This window comes from Trachypithecus francoisi, unplaced genomic scaffold, assembly GCF_009764315.1.
Source record: "Trachypithecus francoisi isolate TF-2019V2 unplaced genomic scaffold, Tfra_2.0 Lachesis_group10, whole genome shotgun sequence".
NCBI classification, from domain to species: Eukaryota; Metazoa; Chordata; class Mammalia; order Primates; family Cercopithecidae; genus Trachypithecus; species Trachypithecus francoisi.
Genome location: NW_022681455.1, coordinates 27,026,712 through 27,039,635, shown reverse-complemented (window position 1 = coordinate 27,039,635; position 12,924 = coordinate 27,026,712). Strand labels below are relative to the sequence as shown.

At 42.1% G+C, this 12,924-nt stretch overlaps 2 protein-coding genes and 1 pseudogene across 2 annotated transcripts in view; all 3 read left to right on the top strand.

Moving 5' to 3' along the window:
• The first annotated feature begins 185 nt into the window (after window positions 1-185).
• Window positions 186-647, top strand: LOC117088336 (histone H2B type 1-C/E/F/G/I). Its single transcript, XM_033219540.1, has one exon. It carries the CDS (start codon window positions 267-269, stop codon window positions 645-647), a length of 381 nt encoding a protein of 126 aa, XP_033075431.1. The 5' UTR covers window positions 186-266.
• Window positions 648-2,199: 1,552 nt separating this feature from the next.
• On the top strand, window positions 2,200-3,431 carry LOC117088327 (annotated as a pseudogene).
• A 1,638-nt stretch (window positions 3,432-5,069) lies between these two features.
• Window positions 5,070-12,924, top strand: part of LOC117088500 — a 37,528-nt gene continuing 29,673 nt past the window's right edge. Inside the window, exon 1 of the mRNA XM_033219801.1 lies at window positions 5,070-6,037. Coding sequence (XP_033075692.1) covers window positions 5,728-6,037 — 310 coding nt within the window. The 5' untranslated portion in view covers window positions 5,070-5,727. The remainder of the gene's footprint in view (window positions 6,038-12,924) is intronic.

Genomic DNA, 12,924 nt, shown 5'->3' with positions numbered 1-12,924 from the left:
GGATTTTGTTAGCAAGTGAGAAACTATTATACTTGGAGGCCGAATTGTAAATAACGCTATTTGATTGGCTAGAACAACCAACCAATTGCAAAGAAACGCAAGAATCACCTAATTTGCATACAACAGGGCACACAGAGACAATTTATCCAATCAATGTGTAAGTTTTTAAACGCCAGTTTAGGACACGAGCTCTAGAGATATTACGAGCTGCGGAGCGAAGATACTTGTCATTTCTCTTTAGGTTGTGGACGAGGTGTTTCTTTAACATGCCTGAACCTGCTAAGTCTGCTCCTGCCCCAAAGAAGGGCTCCAAAAAGGCGGTGACCAAGGCGCAGAAGAAAGATGGCAAGAAGCGCAAGCGTAGTCGCAAGGAGAGCTATTCCGTTTACGTGTACAAGGTGCTAAAGCAGGTCCACCCCGACACCGGCATCTCATCGAAGGCCATGGGTATCATGAACTCCTTCGTCAACGATATCTTCGAGCGCATTGCCGGCGAGGCTTCCCGCCTGGCGCATTACAACAAGCGCTCGACCATCACCTCCAGGGAGATCCAGACGGCCGTGCGCCTGCTGCTGCCCGGGGAACTGGCCAAGCATGCCGTGTCCGAGGGCACCAAGGCTGTCACCAAGTACACCAGCTCTAAGTAATTCTAACGTCTTCATACCCAATTCCAAAGGCTCTTTTAAGAGCCACCTACTTTTACAGCTATAGAGTTGTAATTACCTGCATATTTTCTGTGTTTACCAACAGGTTTGGTTTTATCCTGATTTGAGGGGGTTGCTGCTGTGTAGGTCTAGAGCACAGTTCTTTTGACAAAATGCTGTACTTAATCTTAAGTTAGTGGTAGCATATTTGTTTTGCCCCAAGTGCTAGTTACAAGACTAGCCCATTGTGCTGATGTGCACATTTTTCTTATGTTGTGCTGTGATGTGTCCCTTGTCAAACTGGTTTCATAAGAAAAGAACTTTTGAAATTAAGTAATATTTCTTTTGCTACTGACAGTGTGGGGGAAAAGAATGTCTTCCTTAATTCGGGTTTAGTCATAACAGCATTGGCAAGTTTCCCTGGTTAAAATAATATAATCAAATTCTTCAAAATATAGGGACAGCAAGACAAGCCATGTGCATGAAAACTGAAAAATGTGAACACCGGTACCTGGATGCAGCACTAATAATCAAAATTGTTCTTTGTTTAAAGAAAAGTTTGGCCACTGGCAAAATAACATTTGGGAGTAATAACTGGAAGTCCAGGAGAGAAACACCCTTAACCCTAAAATATTTTGTCACTTCCTCAAAGTTGTTTTTTACTTTTTTTCCTTCAAGGTTGACTTCATATGTGTTCATTTTATTCTAATAGGCAAAAATTGTGATTTTTAAATGAAAAAATAATTTATGTCATTCTACTTACAAATACCACAATTTTTCTATTCTATATACTCACATATAAAGATACTGAAGTTGTTGTATTTCTTGTAATTACAAACCTTACTTAAGATCATAAACTGTTATGAACGGCATCCATTGTAGAATACTTAGAATTTTTACAAAATATTTTTGTATTTTAAAAATATTTAAAATATTTTATACAAAATATTCTTAGAATTTCAACCCAGTTAAGAAAAAAGGAATAGTATTCTATATTACTTTCTTTTTTTTTTGTTACGAAATTTCACTATTGTTGCTCAGACTAGAGTTCAATGGCACGATCTTGGCTCACTGCAACCTCCACCTCCTGGGTTCAAGTGATTCTCCTGTTTCAGCCTCCCAAGTAGCTAGGACAAGAGGCAGCTGCCACCACGCCCAGCTAATTTTTATATTTTTAGTACAGACGGCCTTTCTCTGTATTAGCCAGGCTGGTTTCGAACTCCTGACCTCAGGTGATCCACTCTCCTCAGATTCCCAAAATGCTGGGATTATAGGTGTGAGCCACTGCACCTGTCCCACAATTTTTTTTCAACTTCCCACTCCCTGTCCGGCACATAAATGGACACAGAACACAGCACATACAAAGCATATATAAACATTCAAATAAACCCCAACTGAAAAAATGAAAGCAACAAGCTAGAAAAATGAAAGCTAAAAATACTAAATAGCTTCATGTGCAAATTTACATTGGTATAGCAGTCAATTTTTGCTTTCTGTAGTTCCATAAGTAAATTTCTAAACTAAGGTGTACATCAGCTTGAGGGGAATACAACAACTTTCTGAAATTATTTGCAAAAATGTGGCCATATGTGTTTCTCCTTCCCAGAACAAATTATATAGCTTTCTATCAGATTCTAAAAATATTGTGATCCACTGTGTTAAGCAGAATAAGGCTACCCCAGTGATGACCACGTCCTAATCCCTGGAGTCTGCAAATTCCTGCAGTCTTTGTTATGTTACGTGACAAAGGGCAACTAAGGTTTATATGGAATTAAGGCTACTAAATTGGCTGACCTTAAGGAGATTATCTTGCATGTTACGAGTTAACCCAGTACAATTACAAAGATTCTTAAAAGTGGAAGAGGGAATTGGAATAGAGAACTAGAGATATGGCAGCATGAGAACGATTTGGCCATAAATTTCCAGCTTTGAAAGTGAAAGAAAAGGACCATGATCCAAGGAGAGAGTGGCATCTACAGGGTAAAAAGGCAAGGGAAAAGATACAGGCTCTTTATTTCTTTAGTTAATATCAAGTCAACACCTTGACTCTTTTGCTCAGTAAGATCTGACTGAGCCCCAATTTTAAAAACTATATAATTACAAATTTGTATTTTTTAATCATAAAATGTGATAATTTTTCAAACCAGCAATAGGAAACCAGTGCAACCATACAAGTTTAAGAATTGAGTAATGTACCAGCCCTGGTCCGAGACCCCACAGTCGCCGGCATGTTGATGCCTAAGAAGAACCAGATTGCCATTTATGAACTCCTTTTTAAGCAGGGAGTCATGGTGACCAAGAAGGATGTCCATATGCCTAAGCACCTAGAAATGGCAGACAAGAATGTGCCCAACCTTTGTGTCATGAAGGCCATGCAGTCTCTCGAGTCCCAAGGCTACTTGAAGGAACAGTTTGCCTGGAGACATTTCTACTGGTACCTTACCAATGAGAGCATCCAGTATCTCCATAATTACCTTCATCTGCCCCCAGAGATTGTGCCTGCCACTGTAGGCCGCAGTGGTCCAGAGTCCAGAGCCTGGCAGCCCTCGGCCTAAAGGTCTGGATGGAGGGTGAGCAACCTGCAAGACTCACAATAGGAGAACCCGACAGAGATACCTACAGACGGAGTCCTGTGTCCCCTGGTGCCGACAAGAAAGCCAAGGCTGGGGCTGGATCTATAACCGAATTCCAGTTTAGAGGCAGATTTGGTCATGGACGTGGTCAGCCACCTCAGCAAAACTAGAGAGGATTATTTTGCATTGAATAAACTTACAGCCAAAACAACTCAAAAAACAAAAAAAAAACCAATTCAGTAATGTATTAACTAACGTTCTATTAAATTACAATTTTATACATTTCTTTTTTTTTTTTTTTTTTTTTTTTGAGACGGAGTCTCACTCTGTCGCCCAGGCTGGAGTGCAGTGGCCGGATCTCAGCTCACTGCAAGCTCCGCCTCCCGGGTTCACGCCATTCTCCTGCCTCAGCCTCCCGAGTAGCTGGGACTACAAGCGCCCGCCACCTCGCCCGGCTAGTTTTTTCTATTTTTTAGTAGAGACGGGGTTTCACCGTGTTAGCCAGGATGGTCTCGATCTCCTGACCTTGTGATCCGCCCGTCTCGGCCTCCCAAAGTGCTGGGATTACAGGCTTGAGCCACCGCGCCCGGCCTACAATTTTATACATTTCAATACAAATATATAAATACTATTAAAATTATTATAGAAGCATGTAAATTCTTCCTAAATATCACAGGCTCACAGAATTTTGATATTGGTGGGATTTTAACAGCAGCAATTTACAGTTCCTTTTTGTTTAGTTTCTACATATTTGATTTCTTTTCACAGTAGAAATCCTAACATTTGTATGTCTAGGAGGGCATTCAAATAACTAACATGTACACAGTAGCCTTCAAACTGAAGATCCAAAGATACAGGGGAAATCATACATATTTATGCTTAGATTCAACAAAATATGGACAGCTGTGTAGAAATATGATTGGACACAAAGGGTACGAGCTAATGCTAATAGACTGAGTTAATCATAATAGCCTAGCAAGGCCTGTGTGTCTAGATTCTTCTTGGACTTTCTAGGCAGCATTCTCTCCTCCTGGGCATAGGACAAGCCCTCTCTTGAATCGGGGTCTTATGACCTACAATCAAACGAGGTAGGCCAGACCAGATAATTTCTTTACTGCCAGTTTTTACACAAAAAGGCAGAAGGAGGAAAATTTGATTAATTTTTTTTAGGTTTTATGGCCAGCTTTGGGGCTAGCTTTGGTTTATATGTTCCATCGTGGGGAGGAAGGAGTCTAGTTCCTATAGCTAGCTTCTGGGGAGAATGGGAGGGAGAGAGAGGAATGTAGGAGGAGAAAAACTTACTGCTGAGGCCTTCATTTTGTAGTACTGTTTTCTGACTCCCAACACCACCTTTTATTTTAAAAGTCTGTAGGAAGTCGCCTATTTAATACCTTGGCCCACTACACGTTGCCAATTCTCTTGTGATAAAGGCTGCTACCAGCATCAAAGAGAAAAGAAAACTAACAATAGAGAAGTAAACATTAACACACCAGTGAGTTTTTAGGTTTAGATGTGCGAGTTAGCTAGTTGTTTAAATGAGAATTATAAATTTTAATAAACAGGGAAGAAAAGCCAAAAATGTAACACGGGCCTGCACAGTGAGGACTAGAATTAATGGGATCACTAATTTTCTTTCTTTTTTTTTTTTCTTTTCTTTGAGACCGAGTTTCACTCTTGTTGCCCAGGCTGGAGTGCAATGCTGTGATCTCCGCTCACCACAACCTCTGCCTCCTGGGTTCAAACAATTCTCCTACCTCAGCCTCCTAAGTAGTTGGGATTAGAGGGATGCGCCACCACGCCCGGCTAATTTTGTATTCTTAGTAGAAACGGGGTTTCTCCATGTTGAAGACTGGTATTGAACTCCCGACCTCAGGTGATCCGCCTGCCTCAGCCTCCCAAAGTGCTGGGATTACAGTCGTGAGCCACAGCTCCCGACGGATCACTAATTATCCATATTTTTCTCTTCGGGAAGAAAACCCTTTTGATCAGATTTCCCTTAGCTTGGTGCTGGAGAGGGTGAGATCTTGCAGTTTTCAAACACTTCCTAAGTGGGTTCGGTCCCCAAGAGAGCAAGCAGCAGAAATGTCAGAGGCATCATGCCTGTGGGGACAAAGCTGAACTCCTCACGGAAGGAGATTGCTACAGTTCCAGTCTTGTGAGCCGAAGCTCCTATTCAATCGTCCTCGAGCATCCAAGCAACAAATGATATTAACTTAAATATGTTAATGTATTTAATATCATTTAGTTGTTAAAATAGGCCTAAATTTCCTCTTTGGGGACGCAAGACTTGCAGAGATGCCGCCACCGAGAGCGCACTCTACCGGCGGGAACTGGTGTCCTTGGTGACGTCATCCGGGTCTGCGCTGTGGGGGGTGGGGCCAGCAGGCAGTACCAAAGTTCCCGTATGTGCGTTTCCAGTCTTCAATTAGGTCCGAATTCCCGGCATATAAGGATATTACCGTGGCTTGTCTTTCAGATTTCTCCAGTTTCTTTCGCAGGCTGGGTTCGTTATGTCTGGTCGCGGCAAAGGCGGAAAAGGCTTGGGTAAAGGAGGCGCCAAGCGTCACCGTAAAGTCTTGCGAGATAACATCCAGGGTATTACCAAGCCTGCCATTCGGCGTCTTGCTCGGCGCGGCGGTGTCAAGCGTATTTCTGGACTGATTTATGAGGAGACCCGCGGGGTTCTGAAGGTGTTTCTAGAGAACGTGATCCGTGACGCTGTTACTTATACGGAGCACGCCAAGCGCAAGACCGTAACAGCCATGGATGTGGTCTACGCTCTCAAACGACAGGGACGCACTCTTTACGGCTTCGGCGGCTAAGGCTCCTGCTTGAACGACTCAACAGCTCGACTTCCCAAATCAAAGGCCCTTTTCAGGGCCGCCCACAATTTTCCTTAAAAGAGCTAATGACTTTTCTTAACCACTTACTCACTTTATAAGTCATTGTTCTATTAACAGGTACGTATGTCTTTGGCGGTTTATTTTTTCGTTCCAAATTGTATTTGGTTTCAGCATACGATTTTTTAGGCTACGATTTCTTTGCATTTAGAATTGCTATATTAGGCATAGCTTTTTCAGGACGTATAGTAGGGCCTTAGGTTGCACTGAAAAGGTTAAGAGTGGTGTCTCATCTGTTTCTCTTGTCGCCTTTTTTTTTTTAATACTTAAAACTGCATCGTTCTCAACGTAAGTAGGAAAACTGCGAGAGAGTCTGCGTAACCGCTCAAAATGGCGGAGAGCGAGGAACAAAGCCGGTGCCTGGCAACAGGCAGATACGCGAATTAGCATAACGAATCTTCCTCCTGGGCGGTAATGTGGGCCTTAAATCCTGGCGGCCTGTTAACCTAAGGGTTGAGTTTCTGGTGTATAGAGGCCCCTGGGGTAGATGAGCTCACGCGAGGAGAGGTTGCAAGTATGCATTTCGTAATAATAATAATGAAGCCAGCCCAGTTGTCCCTTAGAAGTTGTAATGTCTCCTGTTTTTTGAATAAAGAAATTTGACCTTTCAACCCTACCCCTAAAGCTTGAAATTTAACATTTAACTCACATGAAACATATTAAAGTTTAGGAACTCATGTACCTGCATCAAGCGAGGAACTGAAACTCACCAGATCACTGCATCCACACCGTGAGACTCCATGTTTCTCAACCATCATGATTGCTTCCTTAGCACTCCCTGGTTTCCTGTTTTCTCGCTACATAAAACCCCCAATTTTGGTCGGGGAGACGGATTTGTGATTTCATCTCCCTTTCTCCTAAGCGGCAGCACGGGATTAAAGCCTTCCCTCCTCTAGGTCATTGACATTCTCTGGCGAGCAGCAGGACCTGGACTGAACCCTTGGAATCTCGATAGCAAAAACATTTTAAAAGTAGGTAGGATGTTTATGACAGTTTTTATAGTATACATACTATGCTATAATAGGACATTATACCCCAAATTGTTGAGTATACAGTAAACTCCACATAATCGAGTTGCATGGCTAGCAGAAAAAATGAAGGATTGATCATCTTAGTGTTAATTGCCATATGATTTCTTTCCTGTAAGCAGAAACCAGCTGCTGGAAAGCATTGTAGAAACTAGTTGGAAAATGTTCCAACGGATTCTGATTGACCAGCCAGAAACCGGTTTCCCCTGTTTTGCAGTCCTGCCACAACTCCAATTAGAGGACCAGTCTTACACATATTCGTTATTGATAAGTGGACATAGACCTTAAGCCAGTTTCAGCCAGCTTGTAGAGACTGAACAAATTGGCTTTGTGCCCTACGGTTCATCTTTTAGCATAGAGCTAAATCCCACCTCATTGTAATGCTAAAATCTTCCCCATGGTTCACATGAAATGTATGTTACATGTTTTGCCGAAGTGCAAGTGCCTGACTTCCCTCATGAATAATAATCAAAGAATTTTTCCAAACCTACTTAATCTGTGATGTAGGATTGACTGTAAGGCATGTATATATTCCAGCTCCCCTTCACTGTCACAGAGTGCTCACTACATCCTGGGATTCTTCTCCCTCTGAAAATAAAGCCTTCGTTACTTCCTACTTGGATCTCATTGTCTATTGTTCAAAACAGACGTACTCATTCCACATTGAAAACATCCTGGTTATGCCCCAGATGTCTTCGAGATGTGGTTTGTTTAAAGAAGGATGCCGCCATAACTTCGGTTGTGTCTCTAGTTTTCTTATCTAAAACAGGCTCCTCTTTCCTACTTCCCCATTTTTGGACGTTGGTTTTTTGAAGATCAGACTTACAGAATGGTTTTTTTTTTTTTTTTTTTTTTTGGATTGGCTTGATTCTTAATCATTTTGGCTTCTGTACTCTCCATGTCCTGTAAAGTACAAGTGACTTCCATACACTTAATTTGAAATCAGGTGAATATGCCTGTCAGGAACAGTTTACACATTTAATGTACATAGAACTACACTACATCAGAAGCACTTGATGTCTGGTTTTATGCAAATTCAAAGTGACAGAAAAATCGCAGCTTTGGGCTGGGCACAGTGGCTCATGCCTCTAATCCCGGCACGTTGGGAGGGCAAGGTGGGCCGATCACCTGAGGTCACGAGTTCAAAACCAGCCTGGCCATCATGGTGAAAACCCAACTCTACTAAAATTACAAAAATTAACCAGGCATGGTGGCAGGCACCTGTAATCCCAGTTAATCAGAAGGCTGAGTTAGGAGAATGGCTTGAGCCCGGGAGGCGGAGGTTGTAGTGAGCCAAGGTGGTACCACTGCACTCTGGTCTAGGCAACAGAGAAAGACTGCAAAAAAAAAAAAAAAAAATGGTGGTTTAGGGTGATAGTTCCACTGAAAATCAGATTTTTCTTCTAGCCAACAAGTAATCCGTAGGCTGATGCTTTGAAATCAGGAAAATAGTTATTTTGAATGTCATTTTTAAAAAGTGTGACCTTGTGCATATATATGAAAAGCATCGTGTTATTGGTGCTAAGGCACTGGTTTGAGGAGAAAAAGTTTTATGAGGATGTTAATGTAACAACAGCGACAAAAAGGAACACACAGCATGTGCCAAGCATTGTTCTACATTCTGGGAATTAAAGCAGTGAATGAGAAAGAACAAAACAATATGTCTGTGTGCATAGAATTTATATTTATTGGATGGTGGTACACACACAAAACAAGTAAACCCTACTGTGTCAGATGGTGCTGACTGCTATGAAGATCACTGAAGCAGGAAAAGGCATAGCATGTGGTGGGAAGAGGTGATATTTTAAATGATACTGTCTTGGGAAATTTTACTCATAAAATGATAAAGAAAAAATACATTGAGAAAGTGAGAGTGCCGACACTCCCGGCTGAATAAAAAACCTCTTCCTTCTTTAATCTGGTGTCTGAGGAGTTTTGTCTGTGGCTCGTCCTACTACAAGAGAATATTCCAAATGGAACACCAAGCAGGAAAGCCTGGAGGTAAAAAGCAAGTATTATGGCTGGAAAACGGGGCAGAAGTGAGGCAGACATTGGAAGGCAGGACAAGGGACCCCGCCACACTTCTTTACATGCTATGCTGACTACAGCAGCACCCAGCTCCATAACCTTGCAGGCACTGAAGCTTCCGCTCATAAAATCAAGCAATCAGACATCAAAGAAATAGAACACTCTAACCACAAACATCCTGGCCATCAGCAATAGGGACTTCCAAAAGACCTTCCCCAAACGAACATGCACTGTAGGGTCTTAGATTATCCTAACCTAAATTTTGCATCATGTTAATGATAAAAATCATACCCCTGCATGAAGATTTAAGACGCCAGTGAGGCCTGAGACACAGGAAAAAACATGACAAGGGACTGCAAAGGTGTTTCCAACAGACCACCCTAAACATGCCATGATGTCACCTGGACGAAGCCCAGAAAAGAATAACAAAGTAGACTAGCTTGCTTTCAAGGAGCCAGCTGCAAGTATACCTCTGGCTGCTGTCTCCCTTTCTGCTCAAGCCGAAAGCCCTAATAAACTGCCTTGCTCAAGTCCAGCTTATATTCTTTGTCGATTTCTATTTTCTGAGGGTCAAGAACCCACTGCCGGTATTGGAGAGGGTGCAAATTAAAAACCAATAAGATCTGCAAGGCAAATGGAGACGAGTCTCTATATGGCCTTGTAGACCATTATGACTACTGTTTCACTCTGAGGTGGGAGCCACTGCAAGGTTTTGAACAGAGAACTGACATACTCTGATTTATAGACACACACACACACATATATATGTGTGTGTGTGTATATATATAATTTTTTTTTTTCGAGACATAGTCTTATTCTGTCACCCAGGCTGGAGTGTAGTGGTGCAATCTCAGCTCACTGCAACCTCAGCCTCCCAGGTTCAAGTGATTCTCCTGCCTCAGCCTCCCAAGTAGCTGGGACTACAGGCGTGTGCCACCACACCTGGCTAATATTTTGTATTTTTAGTAGAGATGAGGTTTCACCATGTTAGCCAGGATGGTCTTCATCTCCTGACCTCGTGATTCGCCCACCTCAGCCTCCCAAAGGGCTGGGACTACAGGCGTGAGCCACCACACTGGACCTGATTTATATTTTTAAATGAGCTATCTGGATCCTGATGAAGAATAAATTGTGATGGGACCAGGGTAGTAGCAAGGAGACCAGTTCAGAGGGTACTACAGTAATGCAGTTGAGATGACAGTGGCTTGGACCACTGTGTTAGTAGTACAGGCTATGAAAAGTGCTTGGATTCTATATATATTTTGAATTAAGGTTGATAGTTCTTTCTGAGCTACTGAATGTGTAGAGTATGAAAAACAGACAAAAATGTATGGATGATTCCAATGATTTTAGCCAAAGCAACTGGAATTGGAGGTATCACTTGCTAAAATGTGGAAAAATAAGGAAGGAACAAGTTTTGGAGAGGATTCAAATTTTTATTTTTGGATATCCAGAGAGAATTTAAGATGCCTGTTACATACCTAAGGGAAAGATATGAAAGATATGAAATAGGCAGTTGGCTATAAAAATCTGCAAGTTAGAAAAGAAACATAGGGCCCGGCGCAGTGGCTCACGCCTGTAATCCCAGCACTTTGAGAGGCTGAGGCAGGTGGATCACCTGAGGTCAGGAGTTCAAGACCAGCCTGACCAACATGGAGAAACCCCGTCTCTACTAGAACTATGAAATTAGCCAGGGTGGTGGTGCATGCCTGTAATCCCAGCTACTTGGGAGGCTGAGGCAGGAAAATCGCCTGAACCTGGGAGGCGGAGGTTGTGGTGAGCCGAGATCGCGCCATTGCACTCCAGCCTGGGCAAAAAGAGGGAAACTCCGTCTCAAAAAAAAAAAAAAAAAAAAAAAAAACAAGAAAGAAAAGAAACATGGAAACATAATTCACAGTCAAAGCATAATTGCCATAAGAGAAAAAAAGCCACAAGATGGAACTAAATCTCTCAAGAAAGAAGGTAGATAATAAAGAGAAAAAGCTTTGGGTCAAAGAAGTAAAGAATGTTTGATTTGTATTAATGACATGTGAATTCCTAACTTACAGTTTTACAATTTCTTTCTCCAGTAATTTTCCTTTTCTCCTATAATTTTCAGAACAAACAATAAATATTATTCCTATTTTACAAATGTGGAAAAATGCCCTTACTCATAAGAGTATGAAATAACATTGGAATCCTCACTCAAATAATCTATTAAAGTTAGAGCCATGGGGAATAACTTCGGAGATCCAGTGATAGGTATTCACAGTTTTTCCAAAATACACCCACTGTCGTCACATAACTGGGGACATTTCAATCCCCTGATGCAATTCTATGTGTTCTCAGGCCTCCTGAAGCCTATTTGTGGAAACTGGATTCAGAGCTCTATCTGATGCTGCCTTTTCTCTTCCCTTCGCTCTGCCACTTCTATTCGCTCTGAGAAGATGGACCTGGAGAATGAAAATCTCCATCTGATTCTTTTGAACTGATGTTTCCTTGTTGCTGTGGAGATACTATACATATATTTATGTCATGAACACTAAATGACCAGCCCACAGCGTTGTACTCCATACTCAGAGACCCTGTTATTTACTTGACATCTCTACTTGAAAGTCCAATTAATATGAACTTCCAATTTCAACAGAATTTCGTTATCTGACAAAACAGCTAATCTCATCATCTTGAAACTGGTGAATGGCATTTATACTCTGTTAGTTGGAATCATTTTTGTCTTTTTCTTTCACATCCTACATAACAATCCATCAGTAAGTTCTATGAGCTCTTCCTTGAAAACACAAACAGAATCCAACCATTTCTCATTCCCACTGCTACTCCTCTGGTCAAGCCACTGCCATCTTCTACCTTTATTACTACAACACCGTCATCACCTGGTTCTCCCAGAGGAATTCCAATAAAGGACAATTCAGATCAGATGACTCCTCTGCTGAAACCCCCACAATGTTTCTCATATCACTTAATGAAAAACTCAAGGTCCTTTCAGTGGGTTACAGGCCACACTGTCTGATCCTTATTAACTCTTTGGCCTCAAATCCCGCTACTCTTCCACTCCTTCCTAGCCAACTCCACCAGTTCCTGGAACTGGCTAGAAGTACTCCTCACAGGAACGACATACCGATGGTTCCCCTTGAGTGGTCCAGTCAGATTCTAGGTTTCTGTAGGTGGTGTTCCCTCACTTCCTTCGGGTTTGTATTCAAATATCATAGTCTTCTTGAGGCTATCCATAACAACATTGTTTAGCATTAAAACCCCTCCCCACCACCTCCCTCTATATTTTTTTCCTGCCCTTGAGGAGCTTCCAGTCTATTTGGTCAGTCAGAATATGCCTTTATGGAAAGCAGAGCAAGAATTAAATACTATATAGAATGTCAGAAAAGTGGCCAGGCACAATGGCTCACACCTGTAAGCCCAGCAATTTGTGAGGCTGAGGTGGGTAGATCACATGAGGTCAGGAGTTCGAGACCAGCCTGACCAACCTGGTGAAACCCTGTCTCTACTAAAAATACAAAATTAGGCATGGTGGCAAACGCCTGTAATCCCAGCTACTTGGGAGACTGAGGCAGGAGAATCACTTGAACTCAGGAGGCAGAGGCTGAAGTGAGCAGAGATCGTGCCATTGCACTCCAGTCTGGGCAATAAGAACAGGACTCCATCTCTAAAGAAAAAAGAAAATAGAAGTTCAGACTAGTATAAATCATGTCAGTATTGGAACTGATGGTTGATGCTTGGACAAGTGGCTTTGTGCCAGGTT